Below are 21,276 nucleotides of genomic sequence, written 5' to 3'. Positions count from 1 at the left end.
CAGCTTTATGGTCATAGAGCATTTGTTTTGTGCCCAATTTATAGTTGTAGTCAATTTACGATCAACTCTCCTAAGAAATTACTTCGTCATGCGAAAATTAGACAAACCGTGAACAAAATCAAGCAGGTATGAATGTTGCTACTCTTGCACTTCATACCTGGTGGAGTGTCGTTGCGCTCCGCCACAGTGAAATAATCCAAGTCGGGGAATAAGTTGGTCTTGAAATTTGACATAAAAGGTCCCGCTGATACAATCTGCTGTGAATACTGACAAGGAAACAGTGACAAGTTCAAAATGCGCGACTATAATGTAGACATAACCTATGAAACCACTTGTGACGAGAAACTTTGAAATTAACTATCTTTTCTTCAACATATCTTGACCAGGAATGTAGAACGCAAAAATAATTTATAGTGCAAGTAACGCAAGACTTTTTTCTCTTTTTCTATAAAAGACTTTACAGTGAGAAAATAATTTATTTGTGTTCAAATTTGCGCAGGGTTTTTGCCAGCCTAATCCTTGCAATACATCGACTTCATAAGATCATTTATAAACCCTGACGTACACGACGTAGAAACTTCATCATATTTCACACCTCTTGCTTCTGTTACCGTCTTGATTGCATGATTAGCTATCACGACTTTGGCGTTTCCCCCACCTTCTTTATTTGATATTTCTTCCATTCTTGATCACACGATGAACTTGGTGTCACCCAACCTTTTGGCAGCCGCGAACCTCCTACACCAGGCTGGCATAAATACATATCCCATAGCCTTCTACAATAAAAAATGATTTAAAACTGAAAGTATCTCTTACGTTAATGACACTCACAGAATTGTTCTCAACACTGTGTGTAGAAGTGGCTTTTTCAACTTTGACTAAAATCACTGCTGAAAATGCCTTTGTTTGGTTAAACACAACAGAAAAAAAGAATTTTGAGTTAAAAAATGCACCCTCAACTTTGCGCCGTGATAATTTCCCTCAAAAATTTTTTTCTTACCGGAAGAAATGTCAAAATGCTATTAGATCTCCATCTCTTTGCTTTATTTTTTCATAGTAACGCTCCGTTTAAAAAATATGACAGAATCCTTCTCAAGTCTACTAAAACGTTACTGTTATTTTTTTGAATAAAACAAATTGAAGTTACCCCGCCCCATCTATAGCCAGGCGAAGAGGGAATCTAGTTGGTGCTTACTCATTCTTTTCAGTAACCGTTCGATGTAGGATTTTTTAACCATTGAAGATTTCAGCAAAAGCAATCTGACTGCAGCTAAGCCGCCATATTGGTTGATCTCCACAACACAAAACACGTTACAAAGACAACAACGAGCATGTCGATATGAAGAAGGCAACATACCTTATATGTATAAGAGCAGCGATGCTATCCTCTCCTTGCAACCAGTACATACGATATGATGCGAGTGGATCCACAAGATTTAAATGTTGTTGACCTATGAGAAATTAGGTTCAAGTACATATAAATTAGGTTTGTGAATTACATTTATTTTACTGTTACGATACACGTTGTTTTTTTCGAGATTTTGTTTGGCTTAGCGACAGTGTTGTTAGAAATTTGATGATTTCAAATTTTGGTGAGTTGAGAAATTTATGAAGTTTGGTTTTCAATATATTTCGTAAATGTTGCACACTAGTTGCTCTGCACATTCTTTACCATAACATACTTTGTGCAACATCTTTTGCATCGCTTTATTGTGCACATGTTCCATTAAAACCGGAACCGTGACTATCTCGCAACAATTTCAAAGTTATTGAAAAACCGATGACAGAAGAGGGCTAGGAATTAGATTTTCTTTAAAGAGAGATCCACTTTATCCGAAAAGATTTTCCCGCAGCAAAAAAGCTACTTCGCGCGTATTTATTCTCGTGCGAATGCAAATCTTAAATAAAAAGGGAAAAAAAACAAAATATAGAAGCGTTTTTTCAGTGTAGACTGCAGAAATATCCTGTTGTGAAGCGGCATTGTCCTGTCAGATATGGTCCTTCTAAAAAATTATTTATGTAAGTATGTTATCTTTTGAACGAAACCAATTAAAAACGTTCTTCAACTTTTGATATCGTGTGATGTTATATGATTTAAAAGATGCAACAAAAGCTCGATTTCATAAGGATAACGACGATTTTCCAAAATCCACATAGATCAGAAAATAGATACGTATAGCATTGCTCCAACTTGCTTGCTTACCACAAAAACTGCTTAATTGTCAGTAGATGGCACAAGATGGGCTGACAACACTACATTTAAAGTACGCCGGAGTGGAGACTCGAACCTGAAACCATATGACTACAAGCCGAATGCGCAACCACTACACATCGACTACACATTTACCAAGGTTTTCATGATTGACTTTTGTGATTACACAACTTTCACTTAACATTGCGAAACTTTTTCCTGCAAATAAAAACTTTGCGGATCTTAATTTTCCTAAAATTCCCCTAAAAGAAATATCAAATATTCGTGAAATTTGTAGGACTTAGCAGAAGGAATTTCTGATTTCCCTGTAACAACTTTCTAAAAAAAGAAAAAAAAAATCACGTACGATTTTGCTTTTGTTTCTTTCGCTTCTCATCTTCCACTCGTTTCAACTGCTCCGCTTCTTCTTCACGCAAAACTCGCAAAGCTTTTTCCTCTGCTTCGTATGTTTGTTTTTGATCGGATAACAGTTTGATGACCTCAGCAATTTTTGAATTAAACTCTTCGTCATCTTTTTCAATGACTAAAATACCTGTAAAATATAAAAAAGATGAAAGTATAAAAAATGGAAAAATAAAATGAGAGGACTGGAAACTAATGCGGCGTATATTTCCAGAAGTCCTTCTTTTGCAGAACCAACCAACTCAGCTATCAAATAAGTGAATCTTTAACGAGAGAAATGATTCGGAACCAAGTGTATTTCTAGAACTCTTTATCTCGTCAAAAATTAAAAACTTTCAGTCCGAGCAAAGACGTATCAATATCAACGAGAGTAACTGTTTAGAAGTTTAATATTTGCAACATTTTTTCGCAAAAGTTACATTTACGCTAAAGATTCACAAAATACTCATTTGTAAAAATTAGTCTTCGCGAAATTTCTCATTAAGTCTCATTAAGGTAAACAACCACGTGTTTTATACTTAAGTAACAATGATCTCTTGAAAAAAAAATTGAAGATTATTATGCTGCTAAGAAAATGGATTGCTAACAATTGGGAATATGAATTCTCACAAGAATTTAGATTAAGGGAAATAACTTATTTTTGCTAAGTAAGAGTCCTAGTATTCCGGGAGAAATAACGAATTTGACACCTTTTTCTTCATTTATATCGTTTTCAGGGGTGGGAGGGCGGGTTTACTGTAGAAGATTAAAAATAGAGACAACTAAAAATGAAATCTACATCACTTACTACAAGTGCTATGTAAAACGAAAAGAGAAAAAAATATTTTAAACGGTTTTCAAAAAAAAAAAAAAAAAACCTTAAAGTTAGGTCTTTTAGGGTTACATACTGGTTAAGTGTTTAACGGATATAAATTAATCCTACATAAACATTAGCTGGTTCTATTTTATTTATTTATTATGACTCTATTAAACGCTAGGTAAGGAAGTCTGCATTATGATAAAAAAAATTCTGAAAACTTCTATTGTGATCTTATCTCACGAATTTACCGTCAACTTTCTGCGGATTTCTCGACTTAAGGCTACTACTAGTAGCTACGAAAAATCTAAACATGGTAACGCTAGACACACACCGTAACCGCCCCACAGTGGCGGGCGCATGCAAGTGTCAACATACCTTTGTATATGGCGGTTTCTTTCCGTATATCTCGGAGTTTCTGTAAATTCTTTACGACATCAATAAATTCGTTTGCTTCGGTTTGTTTGCGTTTTACTTCAACTAAAGACTCTCCTGCTTCGTTTTTTAATGTCTCCTCCTGTAAGAAAAAGCAGAGGATTCGAAAAAAGGCACTGCGGTGGTGGTACACGATGATATACAAGCCAAATTTGCAAAAAGGCGGGAAATTTAATTCATCAAATAATTCTTTTTTGTCATCCATAAAATCGAATTTACGAAACATCCAAACTACGTTTTGATTCTTTTTATATATACATTTCATATTACGAATATTTAGCAATAAGCATATCCGCAAAATTAAATCCCTGAATAGAAGAGTATTAAAAAAAATCTGTATAAAACACTCCATTATCGGAACAGATTTACTGTTTTCGCGTCTTTTTAACCAAATCGCGGAATTAAATGACGCAAAATATCAGGCTTTTTAAAAAATGCGAATTTTTACCTTTTTTAACACGAACTGTGAGAAGGGAAAGCATAGAACTTCGTCACAAAGTCCACCTCTATTTCAAATGTCTATTTCATGATAAATATTAATAAGAAATTTAAACTGTCTTCAAACATTAACTCCTGTAATATTTATTACCTTTTGTCACACGTAGCGAAAAACGAGAAAATGTCGCGTTTTTTAAACCGTAAACCTATCTGACAACATAGTGGCTGCTTGCAAACATTTTGCGATTGAATACTTTTTTATGGTTTTGCTTAGAAAGTGAAGCCACCTCAAATATAGGTCTTACCATTCTTTCCATCATGATTTTAGTGCGTTCTTTATGTTGCCACTCGTCAATCTGTTCGTTCAATTTGATACGATTACTAAGTGAAGCGATGTAGTCAGCTTTACTCTTCTCTTTTCTCCGTTTGATACGAACCTAAAAAAAGGTTTATAAAGGATTTTTATTTCATTTTAATTTTTTTTTTGTATTGTATGTATATATTTGTACATTGTGTGGCACAGAATAAACGCGACTCTGTGCATTAACGATATTAATTTTCGCGAGGGGATTTTCTCTTCATTAGCGCGAAATAGCGCAGATGCGTAATGCAACAAGTTTTTCGCGGATGTTAATTTTCGCGAATTACATACCACAAGAATAATTGTTGAAAGAACTAATAGTACATACAGTAGTTCGATAGATCAAAAACATTACGCGGGTAGTGAATTATTTTTTCGCAGAATTATTTTTTATCAGGATGTTGCCTCTTGCCATTTCTCGCGAAGATGACGGCGAAAAACAATAGAAATTACCTTTAAACAAATCATGACAACAATAAAACACACAAATCATTTGAATCACAAATACACAGACAATAAAAAACAATACCCTTTTTTTCTTTCTCAGGTTGACAAGTGTGGAGATGTACTTCATTTGTTCATCGTTGAACAATGTCGTCTGCATTTTCAACACATCATTCTGACAAAGAAAGTAAAAATAATATAAAATGAGATCTATGATATTATGACCTCAATGTGGCCTCATTGTATTGAGACATTTAACTTTTTTGGTTGAGGTTTACAAAGATATTCTAGGGCCGTAACGAAACAGAAAAAGCAAGATTTGGAGCTATTTTTAAGCAAGGTATTTTTTTTAAAAAAAAATGAAACATAATGGAGGCACTTTGGGGAGGTTTGATGAAAACAAGAAATGGGCATTTTTAAAGTTAGGGCTGACCTGCAGTTACTAAATTGACAGTTTTTAAACAAGTGTACTCAAGAGACTTTTCATAAGAAAATTTTTCATAAGAGACTAAAGATTTGTCACATAAAAAAAATTCAAATGTTTCTTTGTTGAAAGGATACAACTAAAACCAAATCCTTTCCGTACTTGTCGGTGAACCAAGGATGTATTTAATTGTCAGCTAGAAAGAAGAGACTCAGACGGTCAGTACTAAAAAATCTCAAACTGTCAAATCTCAAAATTTTGAAAAATGTAAGCCATGATTAATTCCAAAATTTTATTAACCCTATTCGGTCCGGGGTTTTTCGAACATACTATGACCGGGGGGGGGGGGGGGGGGGGGGGGGGCGGATTCCGCCCCCCCTCAATAACTTTTCATAGGATTGTTCAAATTGAATCTAACTTGGCACACTTATAGTACGTCATAAAAGGAACAAAATGGCGCCAAAAAACTTTTGCTTGCGTCAGCACATTTTCTGTGACGTCATCAGAAGCTTGAAAATTGTCAAAAATGCCACTATCTGCTTAAAATATAATTACTTTCGTTCTAGAACGAATTTTTACATTCTGTTTGAAGTTTCTGAAAGCTAAATAAAAGTTATTTAACATATCTTCCGGTTTTTACATGGATCGGATAAAAATTTGCCAAAAATTGCCCAAAAATCCATTTTTTTCCGATTTTCGGGTGAAATCCGACAAAATCGGGAAATCGGATTAGTCACGTGTTCAAATTATTCAAAATGATTCTTCTTGATGAAATAAAGCTGTGTTGCAAGTTTCAAGTTCTAAGGATAATCCTAACAGGAGTTATTATATTTTCCCCATTATAAGGATTTCATAGAGATTTTTAGGGGTAGTTTCGAGTAATGGCCAATATCAAAGCCTCTGAAAGGTATGGGACCTAAAAAATTAGCATGCAGGTGTCTAATAGATAAATGTTAAAACTCAGTAAGTGTCATAGCCATATAACAAAGCAATCAGGAGTTATTAAAAAAAAACCGTCAGGGGGGGCGGAATCCGCCCCCCCCGGACCGAATAGGGTTAAAGCACAACTAACTAAAATAAATAAATTAGTCTCATTAAAATCTAAAGGTCTGTTTATGTAATAATGGTGATATTTTTCACCAGATACACAACTCCTAACTTTCCCGACACGCTAATGACAGTTTATCTCATCATTTCTCACTAGCAAGAGTAACAACATAGTGTGCACCTGAAAACTTTATCATTAATAATAAATTCTTTAACCATTTTTATTTGATACCTGTTGGTTACAATATCTTGTGTGTAAAATTGCCATGGCAGGACTCAAAGAGAGCAATAAATGTCCTGTTTTTTCCTAGTCAGAAGTCTGAGGGAAAAAAGCCTTGCGATTCAAAAAAACTAAATTCAAAAAAAGAGTTTGACAAAGCAAAGTGAAAATTGCAGAAATTATTTATTCCGTTGTGTAAAATTCGAGTTTCCATAACTTAATTGAATCCATATTAACATTCGCAGAAATTAATTTCACAATTAATTATATATGGTCAAGATCCTGCCTGAATTTGACAAAAAGTGACTTGTAAATGAGCAAATTATTTGACAGTAAAAGCGCTAGATATTAGAATTGTTATTCCATCAGTTTTGACACACCATTTGGCAAACACATACCATTACAGACATTGTTTTGAATTAAAAATTCACGTACCCTGGTCGTAGCAACATTCTCCATCAGTGATTTCCATCTTTGATCATCTGCTTTCATATGTTCAGCAAGTTGATCGTTTAAACCTCGTAATTTTTCAATAGTTTGCACGTATCTTCGCATTGTTTTTTGATATTCACCGATCTATAAAAAAAGCATAAATTTTTAGCAAGGTCCCTAAAGTTAATTACAGATTTAATTTTCGCGAATCAGTCGGAATATTATGAGAAAAGCATTAGATAAAAAAAGGAAAACGCCCAAAAATTTCGCGAAGAAATATTTTGGCGTGTAAGTCATTTTCCGTAATTTCGCAAAATAACCTTTCTGCGAATTTTTGCAAATTTGCATATAAATTTGCGAAATCCGCAAAAACTAATCTTTGCAAAGTTAATCAACTTAAAGTACTTTTTATGGTATATTTTAAATTGCATGTTAACAGTCCTGAATTTTTTATTAACTTTGTTGGACTTTTTGCCAAATTTTAAAACAAATGTTTTAAATATTTTCAACATTAACGTTAGTGAGTCCAATTACATTCGAATACAAGCAGTGAGACAATTAACCCTTGAGATTTTTCTGCCTTTATAAATAAATTACATTTTAAAGAAAAATAACTTAATTTTCTGCAAATTGCTTTTGACTAATGAACGCAAATAAGACTAAAAGATTATAAAAACTAAAAAATCTGGCATATGATACCATTATTAAATGTTTTATGTTTCAATCATAATATGCACAGAATTTCCGAAATGGTGTAAACAGCTTGTGTATAATAGTAAATATGAAAACGTAAAAATGTGAAAAAGTATATCATAAACCTGTTATTAATAGCATGGCCTCCTTTAAAGCCTCAATTTCAACTCATGAAAGGAGAGTAAGTACGCAAATCACAGATTGCTTAACTCACTTTAGTGTAATAAAAAAAAATATGACATATAGGTAAAACATGAAATTTTTGATGAAAAGTAGTTACATTAGCTAGATATGCTTAAGAGAAACTCCACAGGCTCGTGAATGTCTTTTTGAGAAAACAGAGGCTGGGTATGCTAATAAACGTTGTGCTTATAAAAAAACATCTTTATCAATCACTTTATTATTACACTTTCCACAAACTAAAAATTACCTTCAACAGCGAAGACGACTTATCCTTCGGTTTAAACAAAATACGTTTGTCTTGAATCCACTTGCTTACAAGGCCTTTCATTAACTCTCTATGTTCTTCCCTTTCATCCCTTTCTACGGGTGCAACAATGTTTTGAGTAACAGGCTTCATATTAAATGGTTGCTGTGGAAATCCTGGGTTATTTAGAAAAACAGGTGGACTGATATTGTTTGGGACTGGGGGAAACCGTGGAAAGAAATTCGGTGGAGGGCGTGTGAAATCTGGTACTGGTATATTACTGGGTGGCAACATATTAGGTGAGATATTCGGTTGAAAATTCATTCCTGGCGGGAAATTCAAATTAGGCAGGAACATGGGTGAATTTGGGAAAGCACCCTGCTGGATTGGTGAGAATCTCGAAGGTGCGATATTGGGTGATTGTGGAAAGTTTGGTTTTCCTGGTAGAAGATTAAATTCAAGTCTTGGGGAAGCTTGTTGAAAGTTTTGATGTGTATTTTGTTGATGCTCACCAAACTGTGGAACATTCTGTCGAGGCTGATATTGTGGCTGATTAGGATTATTTCCTTCAGTAGGATAATATGGCGGCTGCGAAAACCTTCTACTCATTTTGATACTATAATACAGCTAAAAAATAAAATGAACTAAACATATAGTTTGCTATACAATGGTATACAATGAAAACTATATCAAAGTATGTAAACAATTCTGCAGCTAATTTAAATACTTCCTATAACCTTCAAAGTGTCCTATGAAAGTTAAAGGAGAGAGATAACAGTAGTCCTACAAAAAGCCAGGGCTTCCTTAAAAATCCAAAGAGAAACTTAAATGGAACACAACCGACAAGCAAAATAATAACTGAGTTTTCATAAGATTTTCCCTGGAAACAAACTAATCTCACAACAAGCAATTACAGAAATTTCCATGTTTCTGGACAACCTGTGTGTAACAGTTTTCAAGGTACCATTACAAAAATACATGTGACAGAATAAACACAAACAAATGAGTCAAAGGAAACCGAACTAAAATTTCTTTTGTTGCAATAAACATAAATCGTTTAAAGTCTTTTACATGTGGATGTTAAACTGAGCAGTATTTTCAATTCAGTCTAATGCAGAGTATACATGCTACAAACAGCAAGCTGTGAGAACAAGTATGAACAAGTCATTATTCCATAATGGATAATAAACCAGCACCATGTTTTTCATTGCTTTAGTATGTTTCTTTGTACATCACCTGTACAAATTCACAAAACTAATGGCACTTAATTCATTGGTGAGATCAATCAGGATTACTTTCCACAAACGCTTCAAACAGTTTCAATAGAAGGTTTGTCTTGAAAAATGAGAGGAATGCTGAATTGTCAATCTCCTTCGTCATCAGAGCTGGAAGGATAATCTGCTAAACAAAGAACAGGCTTTTTATTCTTTATCTCAGCATTGCCTTCTCTTTCCTTTACATCACCTGAGAAACAATAAAAATAAGCTCACATGCTCGTTATAAAGATTTTTTTAAAAAAAAAAATTTAAAATTTTTGCAGGACTTGAAAAAGAACAAAGGTTTACTTTTAACTTTACTTTTAGGTACCTAAGTTCATGAAGATTCATAAAGGAATTTTTATTTTTTTTTGGCCAGATTAATTTTCCTGATTCTTAACAGTAAAATCGATGTTTAAGAAAATTACAGAAAGGAAATTAGTAGGATATCTTAAAAATGTCACCAGGTGAAAAGTTAATTATACTTTTTATTTTAGAGATTTTTTTGTGTGAATGGTGCAATTTGTCATTTTTTCGTAAAGGCTTATTTTTAAAAAATTAAAAAGGTTAATAGATTCACAAGTATTTGTGTAAAGACAGTAAAGACAGGTACTCCACATACTAAAAGCCTTTTCATCCTTTTTCTTTTTATTATCACCTTGATCATCAGGTTGTTGTTTCAATTTATTTGGATCAGTTGGTTCATTGTCCTTTGAAATCTTCCTGTACCATAAATAATATTACAGTTAATATTCATAATAATTAATTTCTTCGGTTTCAAGACTAATCTTAAGACATAGTCAGCACACTTTAAGCGCCTATTAGAGCCAATAATTTTATATATAGACTCGCTGTAATTCATTCCCGTATTTGATAATTTCCAAAGAGAAAATTCACTCCACTTAGCAAAAGATAAAAAATAACACGTGGTAGCAAAATAGCAGCTAACAACATTGCAAAGTAATTGTTAACTAAAATTTTATTTTAATTAAAAAACAAAGCAAATTTTTTTTACACTGAAATAGAAAGCTATATCGTACAGTTCATGAAACAGATATTAGAGACCCCTTCAACTGTGGTAATAAAACATATATCACCTTTTCCTGACAACCAATGAAGAAAGAAGTGAAGCTTGACTTTTCCCTTTAGCAACAAAATCTGCCGAAATTTTTTGTTTCTTTGTATTTGTTGACAGGTTCTTTCCTTCATTTGCAACACTTTCACGTGCAGTATAACAACAAAAACAGTTAAAGATATAAATTTTTAAAAAAGTTCTCAGTGTTTAGGGTTCAAAAATCAGGGATAAGATTTCGTGAAAAATGCATATCATAAAATAGTTCTCAGGCGAACGGTATGCTAATTTTTTTTGCAACACAGGTCATAATTGACAAGCCTACATGATTACATGACTTCTACTGAGAACTACATGTGAAGCATCTTAATTTTACGACTATAAAATTATAACTGTTTTATCTTGTACTAAGGATGCTGTGCAATAGCAAACAATTTAACCTTTTTTTACTATTGTATATCACAAACAATGCATTTAGTTAATACTTATTGGAGGAAAGAGGCATTATAAAGTGGAGATTAAAAGTCCTCTGAATGAATTTAAAAAACTATAGCTCTTTTTGGTTTTGTAAATTTATATTTCAAACGTTATGCAGATGAAATCCAGTTTGAACCAAATAAATATTTTACCTTAAGTTTTTTTTTTGAAATTAAGAAGTAAAAATAGAGCAAACAGTATTCCTGATCAATAAATTACACTCTAAGAATTAAAAAGATACTCTGAATTCCTGTAATTCTTCAGATTCGTTATCGAATCGTTTTGCGTCAAGTTCGGCTTGTTTTTTGGCAACTGTACTTAAGAATGATGCATCTTCTTCATTTAGACCTTTGTAAATCATATTTTCTAAAAAATATCCACAGATATACACACACTAAACATATAGTTGTGAGACAAGAACATAAGTCTTAAACCTTGTTGGAGTACCACATGAGCTACAATTTAGGACACTTTATTTTCCACTTTCTTTGTCACAGCAAAGAAAGTTTTACTTCCAAACCATTGACAAAAGAATAAAATTTCAAACTGGTCTGAAAAAAGTTGTGGTACAACAAAGAGGGTAACAAAGAAAATAACAAACAATTATTTTCCCTCAGAAAACGGCTTTTATACATTACTGAACTAAGCACATACTAAATTTGAGTTGGTCTTCAAATTCCTCTTGTTTTTTATCCTTTTGTTCCTTTAACCGCTCATACAAAGGACGAAAATCTTGAGGTTCTTCATTTGCTACAAAAAAAATCTGGTGTTCATACAAATAACAATTTTAAAATTTGTTTGCTTGAACAGTGGGATCACAAAACAAATTCTACAAAAGAAAATGAATATGGAAGAAGCCTAAAATTGACTTGATTAGTAGAAACAACAAAGTGTGAAATTAAAAGTTTAATATGCACAAACAAATAAGTGACACCAATAAATGGCATCATTAATGATGCAAGGGTTATTTTAAAGCACAAGAAATCAAATTAATCAAAGTTTCAACACAAATGTTTGTGTAGATATCAAAACATGATATTTAATTTTTTACAAGCAACTTTAAATGCTTGTGGTCCTACTAAAGTGGGATTTCCAATGTTGATATACGCCCTCACCATTATGGGAATCAGTTGATCTGCTTGGCAATGTCTTAATTTGATTGTTACAGGAATTATTTTATTGTTGTGAACTAGAAATTATCTACTAAAAACAATTTACAAAGTTTCTTCAATTATATATTTTAATTCTTTTATTGTAAAAAACATTATATATTTGTTATTAAAAATAGTATGACATATGTGTAGGTGTGAGAAATGTTGTGTTCATACATACAGAATTAACAACTTTCTATGTAGAAACTTACGTAGTTCACGACCAGCAGCTCGTGCTTTTTCCCATTCTTCTGCTCTTTTCTTTTTTGTCTCCTCTACCTCAGCTTCAGTTACAAACCTATTCATTTTCACTGAAATCAAACCGACATTAGAATAAAAAATGCTTCATAACTAATAGCCTGTAATTTACAAGTAAATTTCCCTCAAAACACCTATCAATTACAGAGAAACAACAAGACCCAATAAACTTCATATAAATACAGACTGGCAGCTTTGTTGTAGAGTCTTGGGTTAAAAACCCAGGCCGAGCTAGAGATTATAAGTGTGAATCTACTTTTTCTGCTTAGCACTCAGCCTAAGAATAGGATTTATATCTTAGGCGGTTGTCTAGTTGAGCTATTACTGTGCTTGCACGACTTTCGTAGCCTAAATGGGAGCTTTAAATATGCTAGGACCTCTGCAGGACCCTAGTTGATAACAATAGGAACTGAAGAGGCTATCCTGGGTAAAAAAATTCAATAATAATAATAATCATATGATGTAGCAAGATAATGATTGTTTTGGTAAGGGTTTGACGTTAATATCAAGTTAGTTTTAATTTTGACTATGTTTGAAATTTTGTCTTAAAAGAAAATCAACTTAAATAATTACAACTTAAATAATTGAAATTGACAGTAATATCCCATATATTTGTACTGGAAGTACTGGAATCAGGACAGCTAACATTGTGGATCGCATATCAAGCGCGTCACGTACAATTCATAATGTTGTCGCTATAGTAAAATTTTTTTAGCATTGTGAAAGTCGCGTTCCATCATTGGGTCGACTTTCACGATGCATCATGACTTTCGCGATCCATATCGTGATCGTCATGATACATCTTTAACCTTATTCCTTCCAGGGGTTTTTCAAACATACTATGACCGGGGGAGCGGAATCCGCCCCGCTCCCCCCGGACCAAAAAGGGTTAAACAATATAAAAATCACCTAATTAATGTCATGAGAGAATAACGCAATTAAATATGAATAATTGTTCTTTGTTTGTTTTTAGATCAAAAATATTTTCGTTGTCATAAAATTTTTTCTTGTTTAGACTCTAATTTATTTAGGTGTTCTTTGGGCCCACCCGACCCTAACTTTCACAATAAAAAAGGTAATAAAAATATCAACAAACAATCATTTTCCTATCCCATCTCGTAAAAAAAAGATTATGTATGTCGTAACACCCTTCTTCGTTATAATTAATATATGTTTTAAAATTACGCTGCTTGCTAAAATCCTAAATTTCTTGATATCCATTAGGAAAAATAGTTAATATCATTAAATCTTTTTCAATGATATTAGAAAAATAATTAAAACAATGTAAAATACGCATGTCGTAACACCCTCCTCCGGTATGAATAAAAATAATTTTAATGTTACGAAACAACTTTAAATATTGTCAAGTAAACTATTTCCGTGAAACGTTTTTACACTTAAATTTTAATTTTCTTATAAGACTGCGCAAAAAACATTAAAGGGAACCCGAGGTATAAAATGATGTTGGACTTATATTATAGAGCTTAAAAAGTTAGCTAACAAGTCTTTTTAAATTTTTTAAAAAGCTCTTTTTGTTCTAAGATATTCACATTTAAAGAATTTCAGATTTAATTATGCTGGATGAATTATGATGTCATATTTCAGTAATAGCAAATTTGGACATTTCCTTTCATCGGTAAATTTAGACCGGTAAGGGGTGTGCATTCAAACTTTATCAATGCATAGATATTATAAAGGATAATTGATTAACATAATTTTCTTGCCAAAATGACATTCGCTTGCTCGTCCCATGCCTCTTAATTTTTTGCTGACGAACTCATAACTAACTTGGGATCTGTATGTCGGTTTGCAATCAAATTTTGTGAGTAAACATATAGGGCTTATAGCTACAAGCTTTTAATAAGCAAAAAAAACAAGTGCATGAAATTTTTTTAACAACAATAGCTTTATGCACGATTTCTTTTGCGTAATGTTTTGTTGAATAAAACAGCGTAAAATGAAATGTTAGGAATTATATTTTTTAAAAGGTCATTAGTTAGCTAAGCACCTAAATATACACCAGATATATATGCACTTTCAGATATATTTACTGCTTGGCCATTCAGCCTGAAGTTTAAATTCTTTGTAATAATTGGTGGCTTTTTTAAACACACACACAATTCAAGTGTCAAAGTAATATTTTGTTTTCCCAAATATACACTAAACTAGACAGCGAAGCTAAAAATTTCAGGCTAGACTATGAACTAGCTGGCCACGTCAGAATACTTTCAACTTCACCAACCATATTATGATTCACATTCAAAATACTTTCTGAAAACTAGCTATTACTACACCATGCACCATGCACCCATTCCACCATTATTAGCGCCATTATGATTTTAAAGCAGAAATGCTGGCGATCAGCACTTTTTTAAATGTTGTTTTTAGAAGATGGCCTCAATCTGGCGCAACGGGAGTGGAACTTTTTTAAAACCAAGATGGGTCAACAAGCTCAAGTGTGCTTTCTCTTGTTCATATCGCCTAGGCGGACTATCCTGTGACCGTGCGGAATATGTCGTGACGGTCAAAAAAAGGAGCAGGTAATGGTAATCTCCACATGACCAACAAAAAAGCGTCAAATCAAAAAACAGCATCAAAAAGCGAAACAGACATTTGCTTAAGAAAACATTTCATTATAGTTAAAAATGAAAATGAAAGGAAAAATTTGGGTATGGAAATATACGGAGACCAATTAAAAAACGGTGAATTTATAATGTTGCTACGACATATTCAGTTTCACGATTTCAAATACTTCTTTCGTTATTTCCGTATTCATCCGCACGTCTAAAGTGCTTTAGTGTATAAAGTCCTCATATAACTAAAAAACAAAAATGAAGAAACCTATTGTCCACAGGAAAGTAGGGAATTACGTTGCGATGTCTTGTGACTGATGTTTTACAAGCTACTAGCGCCATAAAATGAGCCCAGCAACCGTCAATAACATTATCAATGAAACATGTAGTGTAATTTGGAACCTTTTACCTCAAAAGGAATGTATTAAACCACAGTTAACAGTAAGGGAATAGAAGAAGACGCACTTAAGTTTGAACTAAGTTAAAATTTTCCAAATTTTACTTGACGTAGAAAGCACCGCATTGTTTCTAATATTTTTTTTCAAATTACAAAAAGACTTTTAGTATCGTTTTATTAGTACAAATTAAATAAGCCGCTCAACTTAAAGAGGCTGTAACCGTACGTGTTTGTTGGTGATGATACTTTGGGCGTAAAAACCTACACGATAAAGCCCTTCCCCTTTCTAAAATTTACCACTTGATTGCTTTCATTGCGGAGTAAATGGTTGTTAATACCAAAGCACGAGTTTAGCAAATATATCCATCTCTATATTTATAATAGCCGTGTTCTGCCTCTGCACAAGAAGAAAATCGTGCTGCGAAAACACGAAATGCGACATATAAAATGGCTGTGGATAACATGACTGCATCTTTATCTAGGCCTTACTTACGGTAAGAGTATTCATTTCTTCATGTTGACAGGCGAATGAGGATGCACGAAATATCGATGCGCAAAATATGTACTAGGGCTAACTCTGGTAGGTTTTTCCACAGATTATCGACTAGTTTCTATAATAATACCGATTTTCTGTATCTGTGCGGTTATGATATTATGCTACAATATATAAAGGGCGGGAAAATTCGTCTTATTTTTTTAACCACTTTAGTGTTACAAACACTTTTATACATGTAGGTCCTGTGTTAAGGCACTTGCTAAAGATGTCTGCGCTGTGGATTGAACCATGGAACACGTGATGACAAAGCAAACTCCATAACCACCAAGTCATGATAAACTAAACCGGTGCATGGGTACTACCGATTAGTATCCTTAATAATAGCCGTATTCTGTCTGTTTGTCCCAAAGAAAAAAAACGTTGTGCTTCAGACACACGAAATAGCGTGTAATTTTAAAGAAAAACCGTCGATTTGCCTAAATAATAATAATACGTGGCTTTTAGGCCGTAGGAAACTTATATAGCTGTGAGTACGCAACTAAGTTTCTTGAACTTTTTCAAAATTTATAAAAAATAAATTTGCTTATCTGGCTGGCTCTTTTACCTGGACGGTTTGTCACATTGGTGTTTTTAAAATTTCCTAATAACAAACTTACAAAAAAATAGCCATATAAATTATAGGGTATACTCAATAACACTTTAAGTAGCTTTATTAGGAAATAAAAAATGATGGACTGACCTAGATTTGCTTTTGCAAATTTGGTCAAGTATTTTTACATTGATATTTCATAGCACCCTGTTGACGATGTGCAAATTATCAAGAAAGTTCGGCCATTTTGTCGAAATATATAGTGGTCTACGTTGGTCTACTTTGGTCTTTCTTGGTCTACTTTGGTCTACGTCTAGAAAATACGGGTAAAAGCTGTTGTGATAAAATACTTCCGTAACAATAACGCACTTAATGTCAAAAATTTAAATTTGTAAATTTTGGGAAAATAGTTTCTAGTTTTAGGACTAATTTCATCACTATCCAGTTATCTGAGCATTTTTTTCTACCTTTATGCCAACCATTAACCTTATATTTTAAACCTTTTGAGGGAAACTGGATAACAAAATCCGTTATGAGCTCTTGGAGCGTTACAGATCAGTAGGAAGCAAAATCGTTTCGAACTAAACAACGGCCTAAAGTATCAATCCTATTCTCATACTAAACGCTAAGCAGTAAGGATAGATTCACACTTTTATAGCTTCTGGCATGACTTGGCCGTTGTTTAAACCCAAGACCTCCCGAAGCAAACACTCTACCACTAGGCTACCAGTTGGCTGCTTACCAGTTATTGGAAAGCAATCTTTGAAAATTGTATTGACATTATCACTTTTTTCTAATAGGAATAATGTTGCAAGGAAATATTATAGCTCAACAAGTCCCTTTTTTAACTATTAATAATGACTCTCAAGATATAAACTTTCACAGAAGAGCGAAAATTCCTGTCCTTAAAGCTTCTCTTCTTTATTATACAGCAAAAAATACGCAAATGAAAGCTAGGGAAGTTCGCAAGAGTGCGAAGAATAGACTTGGGTGACTTATGTTGCAATCCCAAGAAGTTTGCGTAGAATCTTCAGTTGCAGCCCCAGTTGTTTGGGTTTGCGTTTATTATGCTACCAAAGTTGTAAGATCGATAAAATTGTTCCCTGCGTTCTACAAATCACGTTTTTAACAATGGTTAAATCCAAAGTGTCAGAGAAAAATCCGGTTTGCGCTACACTATTTTGACATGGCTTTTCGTCACGTGATTGGAGTTTCTTGCTAGCTGGGATTAGCTAAAAACACAATCGTTGCACAGCTCTCTGCCAACTTATCTATAACCTTTGAAATTAAAATTGCATTAAACGTAAGAAAAGAAATGGTACAACTTCATCCCCAGACCTCGATTTAAAAACGTGCATAAGCCAGGTCAAGACGACAGACGATAGTTTGTTTAGGATGTGTTTGAATAATTATTTGCATATTTGATCTGAATAAACTGTTTGAAACAATATGCAAGTGTTATTAGGCAAACAATAATATCTTATTTGTACAAATGTTTAGTCATTTTAGAAAAGAAAACATCTCGAACTTTAAATGTGCGACATCTGCAATTTGTAAACAAATAAATATCACACGTAAAGTTTTGTTTACTAACAACTTCAGTTTCAGCTTTCCTCTGCTTGCTAGGTTAGGGTTTTCTCTAGTAGATTAGGGAGTAAGGTGTTTAAAGATTTCCCTGAAACTCAAGATAGAGTAATTCTTAAAAATTTTCAATCGCGCACAACTTTCAGCCATATAACTCCATAAGAATTACATGCAGCTAAAATAAAAGCTTTTATAGATATTACAATAAATTCGGCCATTTGTTTTAATTTATTCGTTTAATTATTCACTCATTCAATAAGAATAAAAGCAGAAATTTTGTTTGGTCTAGTTTTATTTATTTATTTCTTCTTTAAAATATTTTTTAAGAACAAAATTTCTTTATTATGAACCAGGAACCTAACAAGCCGTTGCCACATAAAATGTGGATCAATTTTTTCTTTTCCTCCAGAACTTTACATTAAGATTTCACATTAAGATTTCTCTTTAGTATGCGACTATCGATTAAGTACTAAAAAAGAAAGAAAGAAGCGTTCAAGGCATTCATTTGGGTTCAAAAGGCATTTCAGTTTTTTAGACACAAATTACCATTCATTTGCGTAGACTATGTCTCTTCTTCGTAGAGGTAAACAGTCCGAAATGCATGTATAGGCTTCTCAAAACAAGCACGAAGAAGTTGTGGATTATTGCCTCCGTCAAAATGTTCCACCATCATGTCTTTCAACATAGCATCCAGGCCTTGAAACGCGTACGAATTTCGTTCTGACTTTACAGTCAGCTTACCCATAATGCAGCATGATCTAAACAGATTGTAGGTAAATCAGGATGAAAACCTTAAAAATATATACCAAATACTGAAAATAAAGAAACAAAACATGAGGAAAATATACGAGGGGAATATTCATACATTGCCGAAATATTCGAGTGCAAACATAAAATTTCGCGTCAACATAAATCAACAATAACAACTTCAATCTTACTAGAAACAGCGTTAACTAAATAGGGATGACAAAAAGCATCTCCCTCGTATTCGGATTGGTAAACTTTTCCCGAGTGCTTGCTTGTGTAAACTCACCCTAAGTGCTTGTATTTAGGATTACAGATTATTCAGCATTAACTCTCACACACGCGCGCGATGTTTAGTATTGAACTAAAAAAGGGAGGGAGCATATGTTTTGATGATTTCATTTCTGAATTGCATTTCCTGTAGCTAGCTTTTTATTTACCGTCATGAAGTATGTCATTACCTCCCAACTGATTTTTGTGGCAAGTTTTATAACTGTTTTGGTTAACGAAGTTGAAAGTGCCACAAACACATCAGGTAAGTTAAACTGTTTAAACAAATAAAATATGTTGATATAACAGAAAATATTTCTTATATTGTTATGTAACATGCTCTTCAAGAGACATCTTTACCCGATAAGTGTATTTCAACAAGTGATTTCTTACCAATATCGACTTTTGGGACTCTTTTTGCTAAACTAATTTCAGCGAACAATGCAGCTCAAACAAGCAGAAAAACCTAATTCACTCGTTTGTAGAATTTAAGGCCATCGTCAAGATACAAAATGTAAATTTTATCTACATGAGTTAACTATAGAGGAAAAGCGTCAGGTTAGTGGTAGCAGCCCATGTGGCAAAAAAAAAAAAAATGTAATTTTTGAAATCCTCACATGAAATTTGATAAAATGTGATATCTTCAGATTCATACAGCAAACAAACAAACTTTAAACAGTTTTTTTAATTTTATACTAATTCACCTCTGCCTGAAACCAAAGCATATTAGTACAAATCGAAAATTAAGAAGATCTTCATAACATTAACACCACCAAACACATTCTCACACGTCAGATAAAGTTAAAAATTTTTACACCCACCAATTCAATGATGATGAATATGATCTTAAAGTCAAAACATCAAAAAATCTCAAATTTTAAGAAACATGCAATTCCAGAAACGAGTATCCTAATGCCGTAGTAGACAACAATCACTCATCCAAGCAATATATTTTGTCGAGTGCAACGCAATGTGGAACTACTGATTAAAAAATAAGAAAATTAAGACCACCGAAAAATTAAGGGGGCTACAAAAGGAAATTTCCCTTAACCCAAAAAAGGAAATAAATCCTTGCAAACATTAATTTAAATTCTAAATATTTTTCGCACAATTTGATCAATAACAGGATTAGTCTTCCATTTTCTAAATAAGTAACCAAATTTCGACAACAGATAAGGGCTCAAGGCATTATTGGTCAAAAAACGTTTGGGCGACAAGACTACCGAAGTTTTTACTAAAATATACAATGCGACAAAAAAAATTTACTTGGCCCGCGCTTCTTGTTTGGATATATATTGTTAAATCAACAAACAGTTATCGAATTAAGTTTGGCTTATAATTATCTATTTTCAACTTTATGTGATTATTTTGTGTGAATCTTTTTACTTTTTATACTAAAATATTATTTTTTTCGGCCGTTTTGTTATTTTGCAAGCATAAAATGTTTTCGAAATTCATCTATAGCAGCAATTTTGTTAGTAGGACTTGTTTACTGTTTATGTTCGGCAAACTAAAACCAAACTGTCGAACTGAAAACTTTAGAAGTCTTTCGAGATTCTATTTTAATGGCTGGCTCTTCCTCCCCTCTCTACTGTGACTTTGTTACTTTACCGCCGGAGATACGTATAGCATTGCTCTAAATTGTTAGATTGCCCCACAAGCCATTAAATGCGGTGACAACACTACACCTAAAGTGTGTTGGAGGACCCGAACATAAAACCTTATGATTACACGCCGAATAGCTATCTCACGAACTAACATTAAGTTGATTCTAATTAGTACAGTTGTAAATCTTTATAGGGTAGAGTTAAGAGAGACATCTAGCCTATTTGTCTTGCTTAACCTGTTTCGGCGCGTTCTTTTTATCAAAAACTGTGGTCAAATGGCTATTAGGGTGTCACGAGTCCACTTGCATTGTATAGCTAGGAGAAACATAGCCTAAAGGGTTGAAAAAATAATCAAAGCACATGTTAGAAATCCTGTAAGCCGTCCTGCCAGGAATTTATTTTTTGTAACATGTAATTACGACTTAGAAGAACCTATCGTCTTTGAGTTAAACGTGAAAGTATACCTGTGTC

The 21,276-nt window shown here is 33.2% G+C and overlaps 2 protein-coding genes across 2 annotated transcripts; both read right to left on the bottom strand.

Annotated features, from left to right (window-relative positions):
* Positions 1-404: 404 nt before the first annotated feature.
* Positions 405-9,203, bottom strand: LOC130636427 (programmed cell death protein 7-like). Its single transcript, XM_057446152.1, has 8 exons — positions 8,335-9,203; positions 7,215-7,355; positions 5,174-5,263; positions 4,589-4,720; positions 3,789-3,927; positions 2,559-2,744; positions 1,358-1,451; positions 405-776 (listed from the first exon to the last, which is right to left on the bottom strand). Exons 1-8 carry the CDS (start codon positions 8,938-8,940, stop codon positions 635-637), a joined length of 1,530 nt encoding a protein of 509 aa, XP_057302135.1. The 5' UTR covers positions 8,941-9,203; the 3' UTR covers positions 405-634.
* Positions 9,204-9,345: 142 nt separating this feature from the next.
* Positions 9,346-12,734, bottom strand: LOC130636442 (PSME3-interacting protein-like). Its single transcript, XM_057446177.1, has 6 exons — positions 12,500-12,734; positions 11,791-11,886; positions 11,378-11,502; positions 10,685-10,818; positions 10,210-10,310; positions 9,346-9,795 (listed from the first exon to the last, which is right to left on the bottom strand). Exons 1-6 carry the CDS (start codon positions 12,591-12,593, stop codon positions 9,695-9,697), a joined length of 651 nt encoding a protein of 216 aa, XP_057302160.1. The 5' UTR covers positions 12,594-12,734; the 3' UTR covers positions 9,346-9,694.
* Between the last annotated feature and the right edge of the window lie 8,542 nt (positions 12,735-21,276).

Source organism: Hydractinia symbiolongicarpus, chromosome 1 (assembly GCF_029227915.1).
Source record: "Hydractinia symbiolongicarpus strain clone_291-10 chromosome 1, HSymV2.1, whole genome shotgun sequence".
Lineage (NCBI taxonomy): Eukaryota > Metazoa > Cnidaria > Hydrozoa > Anthoathecata > Hydractiniidae > Hydractinia > Hydractinia symbiolongicarpus.
This window is presented reverse-complemented; position numbering and strand designations above follow the sequence as displayed.